At 40.1% G+C, this 21,280-nt stretch overlaps 1 protein-coding gene across 1 annotated transcript in view; it reads left to right on the forward strand.

The window, feature by feature from the left end:
* Window positions 1-20,835, forward strand: part of EHHADH (enoyl-CoA hydratase and 3-hydroxyacyl CoA dehydrogenase) — a 55,175-nt gene extending 34,340 nt beyond the window's left edge. Inside the window, exons 6-7 of the mRNA XM_027539028.1 lie at window positions 8,285-8,626; window positions 17,880-20,835. Of these exons, the coding sequence (XP_027394829.1) occupies window positions 8,285-8,626; window positions 17,880-19,141 (1,604 nt within the window). The 3' untranslated portion in view covers window positions 19,142-20,835. The remainder of the gene's footprint in view (window positions 1-8,284; window positions 8,627-17,879) is intronic.
* The last annotated feature ends 445 nt before the right edge of the window (window positions 20,836-21,280 follow it).

The following is a 21,280-nucleotide window of genomic DNA, read 5'->3' on the forward strand; positions in this document are numbered from 1 at the left end:
CGAATGCATTTGAATCAGTTCTAATGAGGTGGATGAAACTGGAGTCTATTATACAGAGCCAAATAAGTCAGAAAGAAAAACACCAATACAGTATATTAACGCGTATACATGGAATTTAGAAAGATGATAACGATGACCCTGTATGCAAGACAGCAAAAGAGACACAGATGTAAAGAACAGACTTTTGGTCTCTGTGGGAGAAGGCGAGGGTGGGATTATTTGAGAGAATAGCATTGAAACCTGTATATTATCATATGTGAAATAGATTGCCAGTCCAGGTTTAATGCATGAGACAGGGTGCTCAGGGCTGGTGCCCTGGGATGACCCAGAGGGATGGGATGGGGAGGGAGGCGGAAGGGGGTTTCAGGATGGGGAACACATGTACACCCATGGCTGATTCATGTCAATGTATGGCAAAAACTACTACAATATTGTAAAGTAATTAGCCTCCAATTAGAATAAAATAAAAAAAAGAATCGTGTACAGTTGTTCAACATTTGTGTAACAAAAAAGGGGGGATTGAATGTCTATACAGAGAGAAGGTGTGTTTGTAACTGTTTATGTATAGGATACTTCTGTAAGGATTCACAAGAAAAGATTGACGGTTGCCTCTGAGAATGGGGCTAGCTAGCCAGCAGAAGCAGTCAGAGGAGATGTCTCTTTTTATTCTTCTGTACCTTTTGAATTTTTATTGAATGAGTATATGTTCTATTAATAAGTACAATTAAAATTTAAGAAGAACAAGCAGGACTTCCCTTGGTGGTCCAGTGGTTAAGACTCCGTTTGCAATGCAGGTTCTCATCGGAGAGAGTCGGGGAACCAAGATCGCCCATGCCTTGTGGTATGGCCAAAGCATTTAAAAAAGAAGAAAAAAAGAATAAGAAAAGCCATGCAAACAAACATTTCAGCAATTAGAAGGCAGGCTGCATAATTTGCCACAATAAAGCCATGGTTCTGACTCTTGGTTTTCTCTCTCACTGGTTTCTCACGTCATGGACTTATGACATTCCTAGATGCTTTTTTTTCTTTCTTTAAAAAAATGTTCCTTTTCAATTTATGGAGGTTGCCAGCAAGGTGGAGAGGGTTAAAGAGAGTCAGAAAAAATAATTGGAAGGAATGCTGGGCCACAGGCAGAGCAGCGTGTTCATCTCCCCAGCTGGTGGCAGGTAATGGCTCAATGTCACTCAAAGCCTTCTTTGAAAAAGTCCTTCTTTTGTCCACCCTGGCAGGGACCAAACACTTCCCTGAAATAATCTTTCTTTTTGTGACTCTAACCACTTACTGTTTCATTTCAATAGTGAAAGCTTAAACTGGAGAGGCCAGGGACTGTGAGGAGAAAATACTGGTGACTCTAAAAAGAGTTAGCGAGGCTTTGCCCAAAGGGGAATGAGTTTCCTGCCGTCTTTCTCTTCTTTCCAGATAATCTTCACCACAGTTTCATCTGGTGTTGTTGTGCCTCCTGAGAGCACTTATTGTTTTGTTAGAAGTCAATTGGCCTACAGGAAAGGCTGTTTGCATTTGGGGGGTCCCTAAATGGTTTTTGGTTTGGGGTTTAAGATAGACCCATGTCTATCATTTCTCACCTGTGGTTTTCGTTTGTTAAGGACATGATTTCAACAGGAAGTTCTTTTCTTTGACTTCTGGAAATTCAGATTTGAGAGTTAAGTTACTTCAAGAGATAGATGGGAATCATGGTCTGGTACATTTATATAATAACCTTATAATTAATAAAATAATTTATTTTAAAATGAATAAAATCATAATCATTTATATCTTATAATTAATAAAAAATTTTAAATTAATTTTAAATTAAAAATTTAACATTAAAGTATTATTTTTTTAATGTATAAAATGGCCTACTCAATCTCCGTAATATTACACAGTTTGTCCACTTGGTGGCATCCAAATATTGAAGAGGAATCATTTGCTTTAAAATTTGGTAATTTACCTGTTAACAGTAGGGGAATGGTTATGAGCTTTGGACAATTGTGTATCTTAAATTATAATCATCAAAATTTGGTAGAAATGTGAAATTGTGATATAAAGTGTCTAAATACAAAATTACGTATGTGCTGTGCTGTCACTCAGTCGTGTCCGACTCTTTGCGACCCCATGGACTGTAGCCGGCGCCAGGCTCCTCTGTCCATGGGGATTCTCCAGGCAAGAATACTGGAGTGGGTTGCCATCCCTCCTCCAGGGGATCTTCCCGATTCTATACTTAGAGCTACATAGTGTGTTATGAATGCTGACAAAAATGTAAAGAAAATACACAAAAATGAAAATAACTTGTTTCCCCCCAAAAATTTCAAAAATGATTTTTGCTTTTGTTTTGATTTTTCCAGCTTGAGGTGTAATCTACACACAGTAAAAGTCACCCAGTTTAAACGTAGCAATTTGATGAATTTTTGTAGTAATGTACAGTTGTGTGGCCCTGCTACAATCAAGATATGGTTCAGTCACTCTAAAAAGTATGCTCCTGCCTCTTTTAAGTAGATTCCTTCCCCTGCCCTTGGCCATAGATGACCACTGGCCTGTTTTCTGTTACTATAGTCTTGTTTTTTAGAATTTCATATAGCATGTGATCTTTTGTGTCTGGTTTCTCTCACTGAGCATGATGTTTTTGAGGTTCCTGATGTTCTTTAAGTTAAAAATTAGTAAAGCAGTCTGAAAGGCATGGTTGAAAAACATACATGTGTGGTTGCATACCTTGTGATTATACTAAAAACTCCTGAATTATAAACTTTGAAATGGTGACTTTCATTGTATGTGAACTAAATGTCAATTTTAAAAAGTACATGTAAAATTTTTGAGTTCTCTTTCTCCATTTGTAAAAATATTTCATTAATTCAACCTATTCTCACCCCCATCATTACCCTCACCCCGCACTGCTGAAATGTTGACCTACAAAAAGAACAAAAGGAAAGGATTAAGAACACTTACTTATATATGATTCATGTTGATGTATGGCAGAAACCAACACAATATTGTAAAGCAATTATCTTCCAATTAAAAAAAATTTTTTTAAGCTATAGTAATAAATTATGAGTCTGCAAAAAAAAAGAAAGAGAGAGAGAGAGAATACTTATTTAGTTTCCACATGCAATAGGCAAGTTGAGAAGGAAGGAAATTTCCAGTGGTCAGTGTTGCAGTTGGAGCCAGTTTTGAAAAAAAATTGCAGTTTTGGAGCCAGTTTGTAGGAGGTTAACATATGTATCTAAAAATATGACTTGGGCAGTAGCTTCAAGTTTCTCTATAAACTTAACACACATCCTGGAGAGCTGACTGTGGAAGTTAATTAGCTTCATGCATCTTAATACTCTTGTTACACGAAGCCTCCCTGATGACTGCAGTGCAATGGATTTAGCAGAGCAATTCAGTTGCTTGGCCAATCCGGATTGCTTTGGCTAAACTGGGGAGGGGAGGGTCCTGTCAAATGCAGTTTATTTGCATTTGGCCAGCAGCCTGCTAGTTCCCAAATGGAGTAAGAACCCCTTGTTCCCACGAGTGTGATTCTGGCCTGAAGCTGAAAGTGTGTGCTGTTAGCTGAAGATGAGCACAGGGGACATCCAAGTGGGAGCCTCAGCTCAGGAACCCAGTGCTCTGTTTTTGCCCCTCCAGCAAACCCTGGTCCTATTACTGTCACTGCCCTGGGCTATGGTAGGCATTTTTAGCGATTCTTATTCTGCTCAAACACCTTGATCTGTATGTTCATTTGGATTTTGTAACTTAAAAAAAATCTTAATGGTTTCATCTTTCTCTTCCATTTTATCTTTTGCTGTTTGTAATTTATTTTTACTCTCTGTGAACATTTGTATAAACATGTTTCACAGAAGCAGAGTGACACTGCCTTACCTAGGAAGCCTAAGCATATATCTAAATCGGGCTTCTTTTTTTATGTACCCCAGTTGTTTGGGGACCCCAAGGCAATGGCACGCCACTCCAGTACTCTTGCCTGGAAAATCCCATGGACGGAGGAGCCTGGAAGGCCGCAGTTCATGGGGTCGCTAAGAGTCGGACACGACTGAGCGACTTCACTCTCACTTTTCACTTTCATGTATTGGAGAGGGAAATGGCAACCCACTCCAGTGTTCTTGCCTAGAGAATCCCAGGGACTGGGGAGCCTGGTGGGCTGCCGTCTATGGGGTCGCAAAGAGTCGGACACGACTGAAGCGACTTAGCAGCAGCAGCAGCAAGCCCAGAAAAAGTTCAGTTGTTCTGTCTGTTCTTTGCAGAGCTTCTATGAGAAAGAGTCTGTTTATCAGATCTAGAGAGAGTCCTGTATGTCTTAGGAAACCATTTTTGTAAACTGCACACTGTACATTGCCTCTCTTTATCCTAGAGAGAGAAAATCTCTTCTTGTCAGCTTACTAGAAAGGAAAAGGGGGAAATAATTATCTCCTTTTCCTCCTTGAGGCATATGATTCACTTATTTTTTAAATGAAAACTTCTGCCTTAGAAAACTTCAAAGAATTAAGAAAAAAATATGAATGGGTCAGGGAAAGAATTCAATTATAAGCATACTTGAATCATTAATTAGCTCCTCTCTTTCCCATTTTCTGGCGGAGCTAGTGCTGGTTCTGACCTGCTCACACTTGCCTCTCTTATTATGTAGGTACAGCTGAGTGACTTTAGAACTAGCATATATATAAGAAATACACTTTGAAAACACCATACCTGTAGACCCAAAGGGGAAATTCTGAATAATTTTGTAGGAATAAAATGAAGTTGTAAAATAATGCTGCTACTGCTACTGCTAAGTCGCTTCAGTCATGTCCGACTCTGTGCGACCCCATAGACGGCAGCCTACCAGGCTCCTCCGCCCATGGGATTTTCCAGGCAAGAGTACCAGAGTGGGGTGCCATTGCCTTCTCCGTTCATCCTTCAATTACAGCCACAGAACAAAAAGGATAGGAAATTGAGCAGGGAAAAACCTCACAACGGTTGTGCCCTCTCCAATAGATATGCTTAGTTTGGTCTGGACAAGTGCTGTGGGGTATCCCAAAATGCCTGTCTGCAGTCTCAGAGGTTCTGAGTATCCCTGGGATACTAGGAGTGTGCCAATTGGCTAAAATTACTGCACACCATTAAGCGTTTTTCTTCTTCCTTTTTTTTCATTCTCTTCTTGCTTCAATCTCTGCCAGGTCAAAGTAGCCAGGAGCTGCAGATGACTTCTGATATGGTGGCTGATAAATGCTCTGCTCTTGGACCTCCAAAAGGCTATACCTCAAAAGCAACTATTGAATTTTTTTTTTATTTGACTGTACCAGGTCTTTGTTGTGGCATGTAGGATCTTCAGTTGTGGCATGTGGGATCTAGTTCCCTGACCAGGGATCAAACCTGGGCCCCCTCTAAGCACAGAGTCTTAGCCATTGGACCACCAGGGAAGTCCCAAAATCACCTACTGAATTTTTAAAAAATACTCATGTCCAGGCCCCACCCTTAAAGAATCTTAACTGAGTTCACAGCGGAGCATGGTCATCTTTAAAAGTCCTAAAATAACTCTGATGTGCACTATGATGTTGAGAATCAGCCCCTGTGATGGTGGGCTGGTGGCAGCATCACAAGGACAGAGATCCAGCTCTAAGATACCCATCTAAGCTCTGTCCCCACAAAGACTGTACTAGCCACCTGTTGTCAGGTGCCACAAAACTAACAGCTCTGATCTCTTTCCTCATCCACTCGATACTCTCCCCCTACTTCCCTCTCCCCACTATCTGTTCTCATCTATCTTATGGGCCACTAGGAAATTAAATCAGCTGTAGGCCTTGGAAAGGACTTCTTCTTTCTCTGCTGAGCTTGAAAAAAAGTAAGAGTGTTGGTCACTCAGTCCTGTCCTATTCTTTGCAACTCCATGGACTATAACCTGCCAGCCTCCTCTGTCCATGGAATTCTCCAGGTAAGAGTACTGGAGTGGGTAGGCTTTCCCTTTGCCAGGGATCTTCCTGACCCAGGAATCATACCTGGGTCTCCTGCATTGCAGGCAGATTTTTTACTGTCTGAACCACCAGGGGAGCCCATAAACTTAAGATTGGCTAACTCACAGGATAACTGAACAATTGTGGCTCAGATGATTAATAATTTGTCTGCAGTGCAGGGAACCCGGATTCTGTCCCTGGGTTGGGAAGATCCCTTGGAGAAGGGAGTGGCAACCCCATTCCAGTATTCTTGCCTGGACAATCCCATGGACAGAGGAGCCTGGTGGACAATAGTCCATGGGCTGCAAAGGGTTGGACATGACTGAGTGACTAACACACACACACATATGCTCTTTGGTGAAATACACACTCAAGTTTTCACCCATTTTTAAAACTGAGTTCTTTGCCTTATTATTATTGAGTCATAAGAGATCTTTGTATACTCTGGATACTTTATTAGATGTTTGATATGCAAGTTGTATTCATTGTCTGTTGCTTGGTATAACAAGCTCAGCAAGCTCAACAGTTTAAACAATACAAATGTATTATCTTATCTATCTACAGGTCTGAAGTCTGGTAGGGGTCTCACTGGACTGAACCCAAGTGTCAACAGTTGCACTTCTTTCTGAAAGTTCTTGGGGAGGATCTGTTTATTGCTCACTTGAGTTGTGGGCAGAATTCAGTACTTGTGTTGTAGGACCAAGGTCTCTATGTTTTTGCTGGTTGTAAACTGATGGCCATTCCTAGCCTAGAGGAGTGGCTCTTGGTCCCCTTCCTCCATCTTCAAAGCCACATTGTCATCAACAGAACTTTCTGTGTGGCATCTCTCTGACTCTTCCTCTCTCACTACAGCTGAGAGAGGCTCTCCTCTTTTAAGGGTTCATAAAATTAGATTGGGCCTACCTGGATAATACAGGGTAAACATCACATCTCAAGGTCTTTAACCTTAATTATATCTGTAGAGTCTCTTTGCCATGTAAGATAATATATTCTTAGGTTCTGGGGATTAGGAAGTAGATGTTTGGGGAGGGTGTTATTTCGCCTACCATGCAAGTATTTTCTCCTAGTTTATCATTTCATTTTCTTAATGATGTTCTTTGAAGTACAAAAGTCTTTAATTTTGATGAAGTCTAACTTAATGAATTTTTTTCTTTTGTGAATTGTGCCAAGAATACTTTGCCTAACCAAATGTTATAAAGATTTTTCTTATTTTTTAGAGTTTTAACTCTTCAGTTTAGATTTATGGCCCATATTTGAGTTAATTTTTATATATGGTGCTAGGTAAGGACCCGTGTACTTGTTTTATGTGGATATTCAGTTGTCCTCAGCTTCGTTTGTTTAAAAAAAACTCTCCTTTCTCTCATTAAATTGTTTTGGCACCCATGTTGGAAATCACTTGGTGATGATTATAAGGGTTTATTTCTTAACTCAGTTTTTTCCACTGATTTGTATGTCTTTGTGCCAATATTATACTGTCTCCTTTTCTAGGGATTTTAAAGTTTTTGTTACTGTTAAGAATGGAGTTAAAATGATTTTGAACCTAAAATATTATTAACTCAGAACTATTTTCCTTAAGCTCACTGGCAGATTAATATAACTGATCCATCGTAATGTTATCTTGGCCTTGAAATAAAAGGAAGATGTAACTTTTATGCCTCAATTAGGTAACTTGAAATTGCTTTGAATCTATTAAATTCTGTGTTATGGGCCTAAGTTGCAAAGATGTCAGAGATTTTGTTATTAGTGTTACATTAAATATCTTGACAACTGAGTCAGTTGTAGTGAGGTGGATGAACCTAGAGCCTATTATAAGGAGTGAAGTAAGTCAGAGAGAAAAACAAATACCATATGTTAATGCATATATATGGAATCTAGAAAAATGGTACTGATGAACCTATTTTCAAGGAGGGCATAGAGACATAGACATAGTGAATGGACTTGTGGACACAGCAGCGGAAGGAATGGGCGGGATGAATTGAGAAAGTAGCATTGACGTGCATACACGACCGTGTGTGAAATAGCTAGCGGGAAGCTGCTATATGACATAGGGAGCCCAGCCTGGCACTCTGTGATGGCTGAGGGGAATAGAGGCCAGGAGGGAAGTTTAGAGGGGAGGGGAGGGAGGCCTAAGAGGGATATATATATATTTATATATATGTATGTATAATTATGATGGATTCTCGATATTGTATGGTAGAAACCAACACAACATTGTAAAGCAATTTTCCTCCAATTAAAAAGATTTTTAAAAAGAAACACATTAATTAATCATTGAATGGAAAAAATGTCTTAAATAGTATTTATTATTATATATGCACAATCCTTTGATATAGATAACAGTTCCAAATTTTCTTTCTTATTTCTTTTAGATCAATCTCCAGAATCCCGTAGAATCTGCAACATGCCAGTCCCGAGCTTGCCCAACATGGATGCCATTTTCAGTGAAGCCCTTCTGCAGGTGCGGAAGCGGTACCCTGGGTGGCTGTCTCCGGAGGCCTGTGTCCAAGCAGTCCAGGCTGCTGTCCAATATCCATATGACATGGGCAGCAAGAAGGAAAAGGAGCTGGGCCTGTACCTTAATACCTCAGGGCAGGCCAAGGCCCTGCAATATGTTTTCTTTGCTGAGAGGATGGCAAATAAGTGGTCCACTCCCTCTGGAGCTTCCTGGAAAACAGCGTTGGGACGGCCCATCTCCTCTGTTGGCGTTCTCGGTAAGAACATGAGCAATGTCACTCCCCAAATCGGCATTTGTCAAGTGCTACCATTTGCTTTGGGCCACCATGTTCCGGGCTCTTTGCTGAACATGTCACTTTTTTAGTCAACTTAATTTTTACCCCAGCCCATGAACTATCTTTGCATGTGAGGCTTAGAAACACTAGGCCTTCTCAACAGTGAGCTACTTAAACCCAAGTCCTCTAATGCTACATCTGTGTGATTCCAGACTCTGGGCATTTTTAAACTCATTTCTGCCTCTTACATGTCTCTCATCCCTGGGTTTCCCAGCAAGATTATCATGAGTACCACATTTCAAGGTGTGGCCTGTCACTCCTATAGCTAGGGATTGGGAATGAAGGCTGTGTCTTTCTGGTCCTTGCATCCATTCACTTCTGATTCAAAGCCACTATCCCCAAATTCATCTGAACCTGAAACGTGGGCTTCCTTACTTTTTCCCCTTGAAAATTTCTCAAACAATTTGAGAAAGGTCTTCTTTCCTCAGAAGCTAGCTCTCCGAATGGCTTCTTTGGGCCACTATCCTAAACTTCACTTAGTCTTGGCCCAAGAATGGTCTTGGGTGGATTCCAAATCCCCTGAAATAGTAAGTGGAGTGTTGTATGTATTAGCCTGTATACAGTCTTCTGGGAGAGGAGGTCCAAAGTTTACTAAAAGCACCAACTTTCTTAATCTTCACCAAGCTCTCTAGCACCAGTGCAGTGTGGAATGAAAGAGCCTTCTCTACATCTTAGTCTGTAGTTGTCTTAGTGAAATTTGGAATAAAGTAGTATGTCTTCAATACAAACATACTGTGCTCCTTGTAGCACTGACTCTGTTCACTTGTGATTTTTTAAGGAGATTGATAAATAGTATGGTAAAGAACTGAGTGTACCTTTTTATATTCCTTCAGCAACACCAATATTTGTTTCTACTTATGTACTTACCTGTTTCTTCTTTCCTGTTTTCCTTCAAGCCAAGAATAATTAATGCAGAATAATAGTAAAAACTCTTAAGTTTATCAGTATCGTGTTTGTCCACCATCATTTGAGAATTTCCCTGTTTCCTTATCATGAGCTTTTTAAAAAGACTTCCTGCTTGTGTCTGGCATGGAATGTTTATAAGTTCGAGTTTTTTTTTAAGTATACACCACATTGTTCTGAAAAATATTTGCAAAAGCTTTTAAACTACGTAGAAGACAATGTGGATAAAAATAAAGTGAGAGAGCTGGTCATTTCCCGCTTCATCATGTTTATCCGCTTTCTGCTCTGCCCACCTTGGTCTTGGTGACGCAGCCTCCCTCTGTACCCCATGTCCTCTGGAATGCGCCCGCAGCCTCATCTGGTTCACCAGTGGCTCTCACTCTGTCTCCTGCCTGAAACCTGACTTACCCCGGGCACTTGCTTCTCCTGCAGCCCTCTCAAGAATGCTGTCGCTTCTTCCCACATTCCCTGGACTGTACTGTCACTTCCCACTTCCCCTCTCAGACCGTGACCCCTTTCTGGACACTCTTCCTCTGTTTTGCTGCCATCTCCCTGCCTGCTCTATCCCTCCTCATTTTAGTACCTGGCTCATGGTTATCCACTTTGGCCCAAATCCTACCGCTGTCCTTGTGTGGAGAATCCATCCAGCTTCTGGGTTCCTTCGCCTCCTCAGATCCAGTGACATTCGCCTCACTTCACTTCTGTGACCCACACTTCGGGCTTCACCCTGAACATTTCTCCACCACTGAAATGTGAACTCGTACTTTTTCACTAACACCTTGTGTTTCTGCACATCCCTTTCTCAGTTATTCCAACTGCATCCGTTACTTGATAAGCTCTTTTAATCTTTACTTTCTTCTCTATTCAGTTTTCATTTCCAATCATCACTTCAGCTACTCTCTTGCCAACATCCTCAAAAGCTGTGACTTGCTGTCCTTTCATTGGGTCCCCTGGAAAACCCCAGCCCTGATGAGCCCAGGTTTGCACTTCAATGAGCTGTGCCCTCAGATTGGGTTGGCACCACTGCAAGTCCACTCTCTTTCACCTCGCCTGGGCTCTCAGGGCTGTCAGAAGGGGAGAAGACTGCTGTTGACTAGACACTGAAGAACCAGCAGTCAAAGCATCCCTTATCCTTTATTTACTTCACTGAGTAGGAGGGGTTCTTGATGAGATTTAATTCCAGGGTAGTTAAAAGCAGTGACTTGGTCCAGGAACAGGACTCCTGGTCCCTGTCTGTGTGTTTAGTGAGGAAAATTTAGGAAACTAAATTCAATATACATACAGTATTGACCTATGAAAACATAATTACCAACAGTGAAAATCTTGGTCTTTCAGCCCTACTTTCTTGAGAACTTTGAGACCACAAGGTTGTGAGAAGTTAGTGAAGAACTTTTGGAAGGAAACAGTTACTGGTTTCATGTATATTTTTAGTGATTAAATGAAAAAAATACCAGTTTATAGAACTGAAGATCTAAAATAATAGCTGATACTTCTTTTTTTTCCCCCAACAAGACATTGTTTATTAATCAGAAGAGCAGCAAGGATAATTCTGCTTTAGATTAAAAGCTGCATTTCAAGGGCCCAAGTTCAGGTTTCCCTGGTGGTTCAGTGGTAAAGAATCCACTTGCCAATGCAGGGAATGTAGGTTCAATCCCTGGTCTGGGAAGATCCCATGTGCCACGGAGCAGCTAAGCCCCTGCACCACAACTACTGAGCCTGTGCTCTAGATTCTAGGAACTGCAGCTACTGAGCCCATGCTCTAGAGCCTGTGCTCCACGGCAAGGGAAGCCACCACAGTGAGAAGCCTGTGCACCGCAACTAGAGAATAGCCCTCACTCACTGCAACTAGAGAAAAGCCCACACAAAGCAATGAAAACCCAGCATAGCCATAAATAAACAAATATGTATATATATAAAAGGTCCAAGTTCTGTTTCCAGGTTCTCTAATAGGAGTGATGAGGCTAGTACCTATTGCCATCTACTTTGTAGAAGTCGCAACTTCTACAGAGAGCTGTTACATGCTTTGTCTGATTTGATCTTCACCAAAACTCATAAGATCAGAGCTTCCAGCAATCACATTCCCAATTTGAAGAATTTGGAAACTAGGACTCTGAGTATAGTGACTCCAAGTCACATGCTAAAGGCGTGCGTAGGACTATAACTCAACCGACTGCTCTTAAAAATCCTTCCCATCCTTCTATTTCTACTTGAGAAACCATATATTCTGTATGTTAAGGATGCAGACTCTTCACATGACTTGGATTGAGACCCCAGCACACCTACTTGCTAGGTATCAGACCTCAGGGAAGTTACTTACATCTTCAGTTTGCTCATTTGTAAAGTGGATTAAATGATAGGACTTAACTCATAGGGTTGTGGTGAGGATTAAGAGTTAATACATGCAAAATGCTTTAATGCATTTCTAATGTGTTCCTTATGAACACTCAATAAGCTTTATTTTTTTTTAAGCTTTACTATTAATAGTATAAGGTAATTTAACATGGAAGCTTTCGTGCTTACAAGGAAGTGAGTAAAATTATAGCTAAGACACTTCTAGAAAGCATTAGTCTGGCCCACTCTGTGGTTAGGACTATGAGTTGCTTGGAGCCCCGAAGGTCCTTCAGCAGCCCTGCTCTGCGAGGTAAGTGCAAGGAGCTGTGCTCTGCACTCACAAGTGGCTTTCCTTCTCTGCTGTGTTCAGTTCCATCATCTGTATCATGTTGTACTTTACAAAGCACTTTCACATAAACTTCTCATGAGTCCTTATTGTTCCTGTGAGATTGTACTCTCTGCTGCTGCTAAGTCGCTGCAATTGTGTCCGACTCTGTGTGACCCCATAGACGACAGCCCACCAGGATTGGTAGGAATTTTATATGAAGTTTGGGACTGAAAGCCAGGGGGCCAGGGTTTTGAACCCCCACCTCTACCTTCTGTTTACTCAGGCTGAAGTTTAGGATACAAGCTGCTTCAGCAGTGAGAGCTATCCAGCCTTATTGTTACTGAGTGAAACACAGATGTTTAGTAAATTTGCAAAACTGTTTTAAATAATTCAAAATATGTATTAAATAATTTAATATGATTTAAAAATTAAATATATTCCAGAGGAACTAAATCAATAATTTCTAATGATTGATAACATAATATATTCAAAACCAATCCTCACAAGGGATTAAGAGGTATAAATTATTATACATGTAATAAATAAGTTACAAGGATATACTGTACAGCACAGAGAATATAACCAATATTTTATAATAACTTTAAATGGAATATAATCTATAAAAATCTGAAACACTATGTTATATACCTAACACTAATATAATATTGTAAATCAGCTATATTCAATTTTTTTAAAAAGACCTAAAGCTAGTCAATGTGAAGTGCAGAAGAGTAATATGTACATAGCTTTCACTGAACTGTTTCATCCACAGCAGGTTGGTCAGGTAACAGATAACCTGCTGCTGTAACAGATAACAGTCTCAACAGCTTAACATGATAAAGATGTATTTCCTCCTCACTCTCAAGATAATTCTAAAACAAGGTTCTTTCCAACTAGTGGCTCTACCATTCTCCTGGATAAGGGTCAGCAAACTTTTTCTGTAAAATGCTAAACAGTAAATGTTTTAGGCTTTGGGGGCCTTACGTTCTCTACTGCAACTACTCAACTCTGCTGTTGAGGACGAGTATAGCCACAGACCATATAAAAACAAATCACTGTGATTGATTCCAGTAACACTTTATTTATGGACACTGAAATTTGAATTTGATATCATTTTCAGGTGTCACAAAATATTCTTACTCTTTAATTTTCGACTATTTAAAATGTAAAACCATTCTTAGCTCACAGGCAGTACAAAAGCAGGCAGTGGGCTGGATGTGACCTGCAGGCCAACACCTGCTCTAGGGTCTCCTCCGAGTCCTCAGAGTTGATCTCTGCATCCTCTGTACCCAGGTGGTGATGAAGGATCTTGTAGGAGATTTTAGGGGCCAGTTGTGCTCCCACACCACCCTTCCCCCATTTCCTTGACCAGAATTAGTTACAGGCCCTACTGGGATATAAGAGGTCTAGAAAGTACAGCCTCCTATATGCCCAAGAAGAAAATGAAATGGTGTGGGGAAGAAACGGCAACATATTTGCCATCAAATAATTTTTCTATATTTTCCATTCTTCTTGCCTTTCTTTAAAATATTTCTCACTTTCCTTTTCCCTTCCCCAGCCAGGTGGTTCATCATTTCATACTGTTTCAGTATGACCTTTCTTTAAATATTTCTTCAAATATTTCTTCTTTATCTTGAAGCTTTTCTTGACTCATCTAACCAAAAATAATATCTTTCCTTTGAAGCACCAAAGAACTTCTCTCATCATTTACCTTACCTAACATGGTGAATACTTGTGAACTTTTCTTCTTCCCATCGCTAGGTTATAAGATCCTTGAGGGTTGTGTTAGTGTTAGTTGCTCAGTTGTGTCCAACTCTTTGCGACCCCATGGACTGCAGGCCACCAGGCTCCTCTGTCCATGGAATTCTCTAGGCAAGAATACTGGAATGGGTGACCATATCCTTCTCCAAGGGATCTTCCCAACCCAGGGATTGAACCCTGGTCTCCTGCATTGCAGGCAGATTCTTTAACATCTGAACCATCACGGAAGCCCTGAGGGTTGGTACTACACCGATTTTGAATTACAGTTTTCTTGAAATGAAACTCATATGTGATGAAATTGACCCATTTAAAGAGTACAATTCAACATAAAATGGTGCAGCTGCTATGAAAAACAGTATGGCAGTTCCTTCAAAAATTAAAAATAAAATTATCATACAATCCAACAATTCCACTTCTGGGCATATCCAAAAGCACTGAAAGCAAGAACTCAAACAGATATTTGTCCACTCATGTACATAGCAGAATTATTCCCAATAGTGGCATAATGGCAACCCAAATGTCCATTGACAGATGAATGGACAAACAAAATGTGCTACATATATATATATATTCAAAGGGATAATATTCAGCCTTAAAAGGTGGGGAATTCTGACACATACTACATGAATAAACCTGAGGCTCCTCTGCTAAGTGAAATGAGCTAGTCACAAAAGGACAAATACTATTTGATTCCACTTATATGAGGTATCTAGAGTACTCACAATTATAGAGTATAGAATGATGATTGCCAGGGAGAGAAATGGGGAGTTCTGGTTTAATGAGCACAGTTTCAGTTACAGGATGGGAAGAGTTCTAGAGATAGATGGTGCGAGATGGTGCTGGTTACACAGCTTTGTGAATGTGCTTAATGCCACTGAACTGTACACATAAAAATGGTTATGATGTTAAGTTTTATGGTATATGTATCTTATCATAAAACGTTTTTAAGATACATAGTAACAATGTCACCAAAAAAGGAGCACACTTAAGTTGTTTTTAGATATTTGTAAAGTTGTCCAACCATTGCCACAATTTTATTTTACTTTTTTAGACTTAAAAAAATTTTTTTTTTAGTTTTTTGGCTGTGCCCCATGGCCTGTGGGATCTTAGTTCCCCAACCAGGGATTGAACCCATGCCCCCTGCATCAGAAGTGTGCAGTCTTAACCACTGGATTGCCACGGAAGTATGCCACAAACAATTTTAGAACCTTTTCATCACCCTAAAAAGAAAACCTGTACCCATTAGCAGTCATTCCTCATTGCCCTTCCTCCCAGCTCCTGGCAACTACTAATCAATTTTCTGTCTCTATTGATTTCCCTATTGTGAACATTTCATACAAATGGAATCATATAACATGTAACTTTTTGTGTCCAACTTTAACTTAGCATAATGTTTTTTAAGGCCCATCCACACTATCGGATGTATCATTTACTTTTACAGCTGAGTGATTTTTCCAAAGGAGAGATATATTGTCCATGCATGCTCAGTCGTATGCAATTTTTTTGGACCCTATGGACTGTAGCCCTCCAGGCTCCTCTGTCCATGGGATTCTCCAGGCAAGAATACTGCAGTGGGTTGTCATGCCCTTCTCCATGGGCGTCTTCCTGACCTAGGGGTCCAACCTGTGTCTCCTGCCTTTGCAGGTGGATTCTTTACCAATGAAACCACCTGAGTAGCCCCAGAAAGAGATGCTGCTGCTGCTAAGTCGCTTCAGTCGTGTCCGACTCTGTGCGACCCCATAGACAGCAGCCCACCAGGCTCCTCTGTCCCTGGGATTCTCCAGGCAAGAACACTGGAGTGAGTTGCCATTTCCTTCTCCAATGCATGAAAGTGAAAAGTGAAAGTGAAGTCGCTCAATCGTGTCCGACTCTTAGCGACCCCATGGACTGCAGCCTACCAGGCTCCTCCATCCATGGGATTTTCCAGGCAAGAGTACTGGAGTGGGGTGCCATTGCCTTCCCCGGAAAGAGATGCTACCTTTTGTTTATTCGTGTTGATGGACATTTGGCTTGCTTCTTCTTTTTAATTTAATGTTACTTATTTGGCTGCGCCTGGTCTTAGTTGCAGCACGCAGGATCTTCTAACTTTGTTGAGGTATGTGAGGATGTGAACTCTTAATTGCAGCATGTGGGATCTGAGAAGGGTTCAAACCCAGGCCCCCTGCACTGGGAGCATGGAGTCTTAGTCACTGGACCACCAGGGGAGTCCCTGGCTTATTTCTTTTTTCTGGCTATTTTGAATAATGCTACTATGAACATTTGTCTATAAGTTTTGTGTGGACGTATGTCTCCATTTCTCTTGAATTATGTATATAACCACCTACTTACCTACTCATATGGTAACTCCATGTTAAACATTTTGAGGAACCTCCAACTTGTCTTCTACAGCAACAGCACCATTTTACAATTTGCCATAGTGAATCAATTTCTCCATATTCTCACCAGAACTTGTTATTATCTGTCTTTTTAATTATAGCTATCCTAGTGGGTATGAAGTGGTAGTTCACTGGAATTTTTGTCTATATTTCCAAAATGACTGGTGGTGTTAGGCATCTCTGTATATGCTTATTGGCCATTTGTATATCTTCTTTGGAGAAATGTTTATTAGATCCTTTGCCTAATTTTAAATTCAGTTGTCTTTTTACTGTTGAGTTCAAGTTCTTTATATATTCTGATACAAGTACCTTGTCTGATATATGATTTGAAGACATTTTTTTCCCATCCTGTGGGTTTTTTTTCACTTTCTTTTTTGTGTCCTTTGAAACACAGAAGTTTTTAATTTTAACGATGTTCAATTTATCCATTTTTTCCCCTTTGACTGCTTGTGTTATTGATGTCATTTCTAAGAAATCATTGCCTAATCCAAGGTCATGAAGATTTCCTCATAAGAGTTTTATAGTTTTAGCTCTTGCTTTGGTGTTTGATCATTTTAAGTTAATTTTTATGTATGGTGTGAAGTAGAAGTTCAACATAGTTCTTTTATGTGTGAATATCCAGTTGTCCCAGCACCGTTTGTTGAAAAAGTCTATTCTTTCCCCATTGGATTATATTGGCACCCTTGTTAAAAATTGATTTTCCATACGTGTGTGAATTTATTTCCAGACTCAGTTCTATCTCGTTGATCTATGTGTCTGTCCTTTATGCCACTATCACACTGTCTTGAATACTGTAGATTTGTCAAAAGTTTTGAAATTGGGAAGAATGAATCTTAAAACTTTGTTCTTTCTTTTTCTATACTGTTTTGGCTATTCTGCATTTCTTGTATTTCTATATGAGTTTTAGAATCAGCTTGTTAATTTCTGCACAATACCAGTTGGACTTTTGATAGTTATTGCACTGAATCTGCAGATTTACTTGGGTAGTATTGCCATCTTAACAATATTGTCTTCTGATCCACAAACATGGATCTTTCAATTTATTTAGGTTTTCTTTCATTTCTTTCAGTAATGTTCTTTGGTTTCTCATGTGCAAGTCTTAAAGTTCTTCCTCAAATTTATTCTGAAGTATTTTATTCTTTTTAATGCTATTAAAAGTGGAATTGTTTTCTTAATTTCATACTTAGATTGTTTACTATAGAAATACAATTGATTTTTATATATTGATCTTGCACCCTACAATCTTGCTGAACTTGTTTACTATTTCGAATAGTGTGTGTGTGTGAATCCTTTTTATTGTTTTACCCCCTGGAGCACTTAATACAGTTCCTAACATTAACTAGTATTCAATCCACCTGTAGTCCTTGAGTTGCTATCCCTGAATGCACGTTTCCACAGAAACCTTCCATTCACTGAATAATTTCCCATTTTCCAATACCATTGACTCATTCTTCTTCTCTTTCACGCTTATCTGCAGGCTTAGGAACAATGGGCCGAGGCATTGTCATTTCTTTTGCAAAGGCCCAGATCCCTGTGATTGCCGTAGAATCAGACAAGAAGCAGCTAGAGACTGCAAGCAAGATAATAACCTCCATCTTGGAAAAAGAAGCATCCAAAATGCAGCAGAGTGGGCGCCCTTGGTCAGGACCAAAACCCAGGTTAACTACATCTATGAAAGAGCTCAGTGGTGTAGATTTAGTCGTTGAAGCAGTTTATGAGGACATGAACCTGAAGAAGCATGTCTTTGCTGAACTATCAGCTGTGTGCAAGCCAGAAGCACTTTTATGCACCAACACTTCAGCCCTGGACATTGATGAGATTGCTTCTTCCAGTGACCGTCCTCACTTGGTCATTGGCACCCACTTCTTCTCACCAGCTCATGTCATGAAGTTGTTAGAGGTTATTCCCAGCCGATTCTCTTCCCCCACCACCATTGCCACGGTTATGAATTTATCAAAAAAGATTAAGAAGATTGGAGTAGTTGTAGGCAATTGTTTTGGATTTGTTGGGAATCGAATGCTGAGGTCTTATTATGATCAGACATACTTCTTATTAGAAGAAGGCAGTAAACCAGAGGAGATAGATGAGGTGCTGGAAGAGTTTGGTTTCAAAATGGGACCTTTTAGAGTGTCTGATCTTGCTGGGTTGGATATAGGTTGGAAATCCCGCAAAGGGCAAGGTCTTACTGGACCTACATTGCCTCCAGGAAGTTCTGCCCGGCAGCGAGGTGGCCGGAGATATTGCCCAATTCCTGATATGCTGTGTGAGTCAGGACGGTTTGGTCAGAAGACAGGTAAGGGTTGGTACCTTTATGATAAACCCCTGGGGAGGATTCACAAACCTGATCCCTGGCTTTCCCAATTTCTGGCACAGTACAGGGAAACGTATCACATCAAACCACGTATCATTAGCCGGGATGAGATCCTCGAGCGCTGCCTATATTCACTCATCAATGAGGCATTTCGCATCTTGGGAGAAGGGATGGCAGCTATCCCAGAGCACATTGATGTTATCTATTTACACGGGTTTGGATGGCCAAGGCACAGGGGTGGGCCCATGTTCTATGCTTCCACAGTTGGGTTGCCCACAGTGCTAGAGAAGTTGCAGAAATACCACAGGCAGAATCCTGATATTCCCCAACTAGAGCCTTGTGACTATCTTAAAAAACTGGCTTCCCAGGGAAACCTTCCTCTGGAAGAGTGGCAAAGCTTGGCAGGACCCCCCAGCAGTAAACTGTGATTCAGCCTTTCAGGTTTTGCCTTACCTGCTGGCATCAGGTAACACTCACTGAAATTCATAGAAACTAATCCAAAGAGATCCAAAGTAAGAGTGCTCTGAAATACAAAATGAAAGGAATAATCAGTTGGCTAAAACCCCTCTTTGGATCTTCTGTCTGATGATTCTAATGGGTCAAATCTTCAGGAATGTGCTTCTTATGCCAGGGATCTGTCGGTATCAGATAAATTATTTCAGTTGCAGTGAATAAACTTGTGTTAACATTGTAATAGCTAAGGAGAGAGGCTCAGGAATAAGTTGAGGTTCCCAGTTCCTTGATCATGTGAGAAATATGTCATCAATTATTAATTGATAAATGCATAAATTCATGTTGAGTCTTTCATCCTCACACACGTGGCAGTGATAGGAAATCTTATGGACCCTTCATTCAACAGATCCTCATTGTTCATCCCTAAGCATCTTGCACAACACTTAACAGGCCTAAAACCTGGAGGGGCAAGGAAGCCTGTGATAAAGCCTTCAGTTCAGAGTCTCAGAGGTAGAGCGGAGATGGTTGGCAGGGTAGGGTCCGCAGTAGGGGTCTCTATGTGTGAGCTTGGAAAGCTGCCCAGGGGGAGGCCAGGGGCAAAGTTTCAATGGCAGAAGGGTGTTGAAATTCAGGCAAAACACAGTTGGGAGTTAGTGAGGAAACCACATACTTCAGACCAGAATGGGGAGTGAAAGGAGCTTAGAAAGTGACACTCAATATTAGCATTTCTGTCCAAGGCCCATATGTACAGTTGTCCTTGCTGCTTGCAAGAGGCTCAGTAATGTCTGATGATGATTTCCTCAAGACCGCTAGATGTCTTTATTTACTCTTCTATTCAAGCAGCAGTAATGGAAAGTAAAGTCTGGGAGACTGTGAAGGACAGGGAAGCTTGGAGTGCTGCAGTCCTTGAGGTCGCAGAATAGGACACAACTGAGTGACTGAACAACAACAACAAATTGTTAACTTAGTGTAAGGTGGGAATCTCAGGGATCTAACCTCCTCTAATTCTGTGATAAAGTAATAATACCAGTTTCCTGGTCATGGGAAGCCTTTGTGATGTTGAGTATGAAATGGTTGAATCCTGACAAGTCTAAAATTATTGAAAAACAAATTTTGTGTAATTTTGGTATAAGAATTCTTCTCTTTTTACTTTTTGCCTTGTTTGGTTAAAAGTTGAGGGACTAGTCAACACAATAACTTGTACACAAATGTTTAGAGCAGAACTATTCATAACAGCTCCAAATTGGAAACAATCCAAGTGTCCATCAACTGATGAATGCATAAATAAAATGTAAACTGGCCATACAGTAGGATATTATTTAGTCATAAAAAGAAGAGAAGTGCTAATACATGCTACAGCATGATGAATCTTGAAAATATTATGCTAAGTGAAAAAATAGGCAAATCTATTGAGATAGAAAGCAGATTACAGTTTGCCAAAGGCTGAATGATTGGGGATAGGGAACAGGGTGTGGCTGCTGATGGGTACAGAGTTTCTTTCTGGGTTAATGAAAATGTTCTGAAATTATTGTTTTGATGGTTGCATAACTCTGTAAATCTACTTAAAACCATTGCGTTGTATACCCTAAATGTGTGAATTGTATTGCATGTGAATTATATCTTAATCAAGTTAATAAACAAGTAAGCAACTTGTTTACTTACTTAGGAAGTCTTGTGGACCCTTCATTCAACAGACACTCTGCACCCGTGAACATCTTGCACAGCACTTGGTAGATCAAGAATCTGGAGGGGCATTAATCCAGCAATCCCTTGTCATATAAGAAACAAATAGGCTTAGGTTATTGTCCTTCAGGGTGATGTGAATGAGTTGGTTTTTACAATATTTTCGCCAATGAACCCAAACAAAATTACCAAAAGTTCTAACAGAGAAATCTTGGATGAATATAGTACATGTTTTCATTGTAAAAAGTAAACCAAAAACAAATAAAAAAAACTTTTAGAATGTGCTTTGAATTGTAGTTCAATTTAGAATAATTTTTGAGATATATATTGTTGGAGTTTATATAATTAAAGAGATAAATAGAAAAAATTCCTGAAAATAGTAACTCTGCAAAGTAACTTAGTTTCAAGTTAATGTAAATTTGTTTCAAATT

Source organism: Bos indicus x Bos taurus, chromosome 1 (genome assembly GCF_003369695.1).
Source record: "Bos indicus x Bos taurus breed Angus x Brahman F1 hybrid chromosome 1, Bos_hybrid_MaternalHap_v2.0, whole genome shotgun sequence".
Taxonomy (NCBI): domain Eukaryota; kingdom Metazoa; phylum Chordata; class Mammalia; order Artiodactyla; family Bovidae; genus Bos; species Bos indicus x Bos taurus.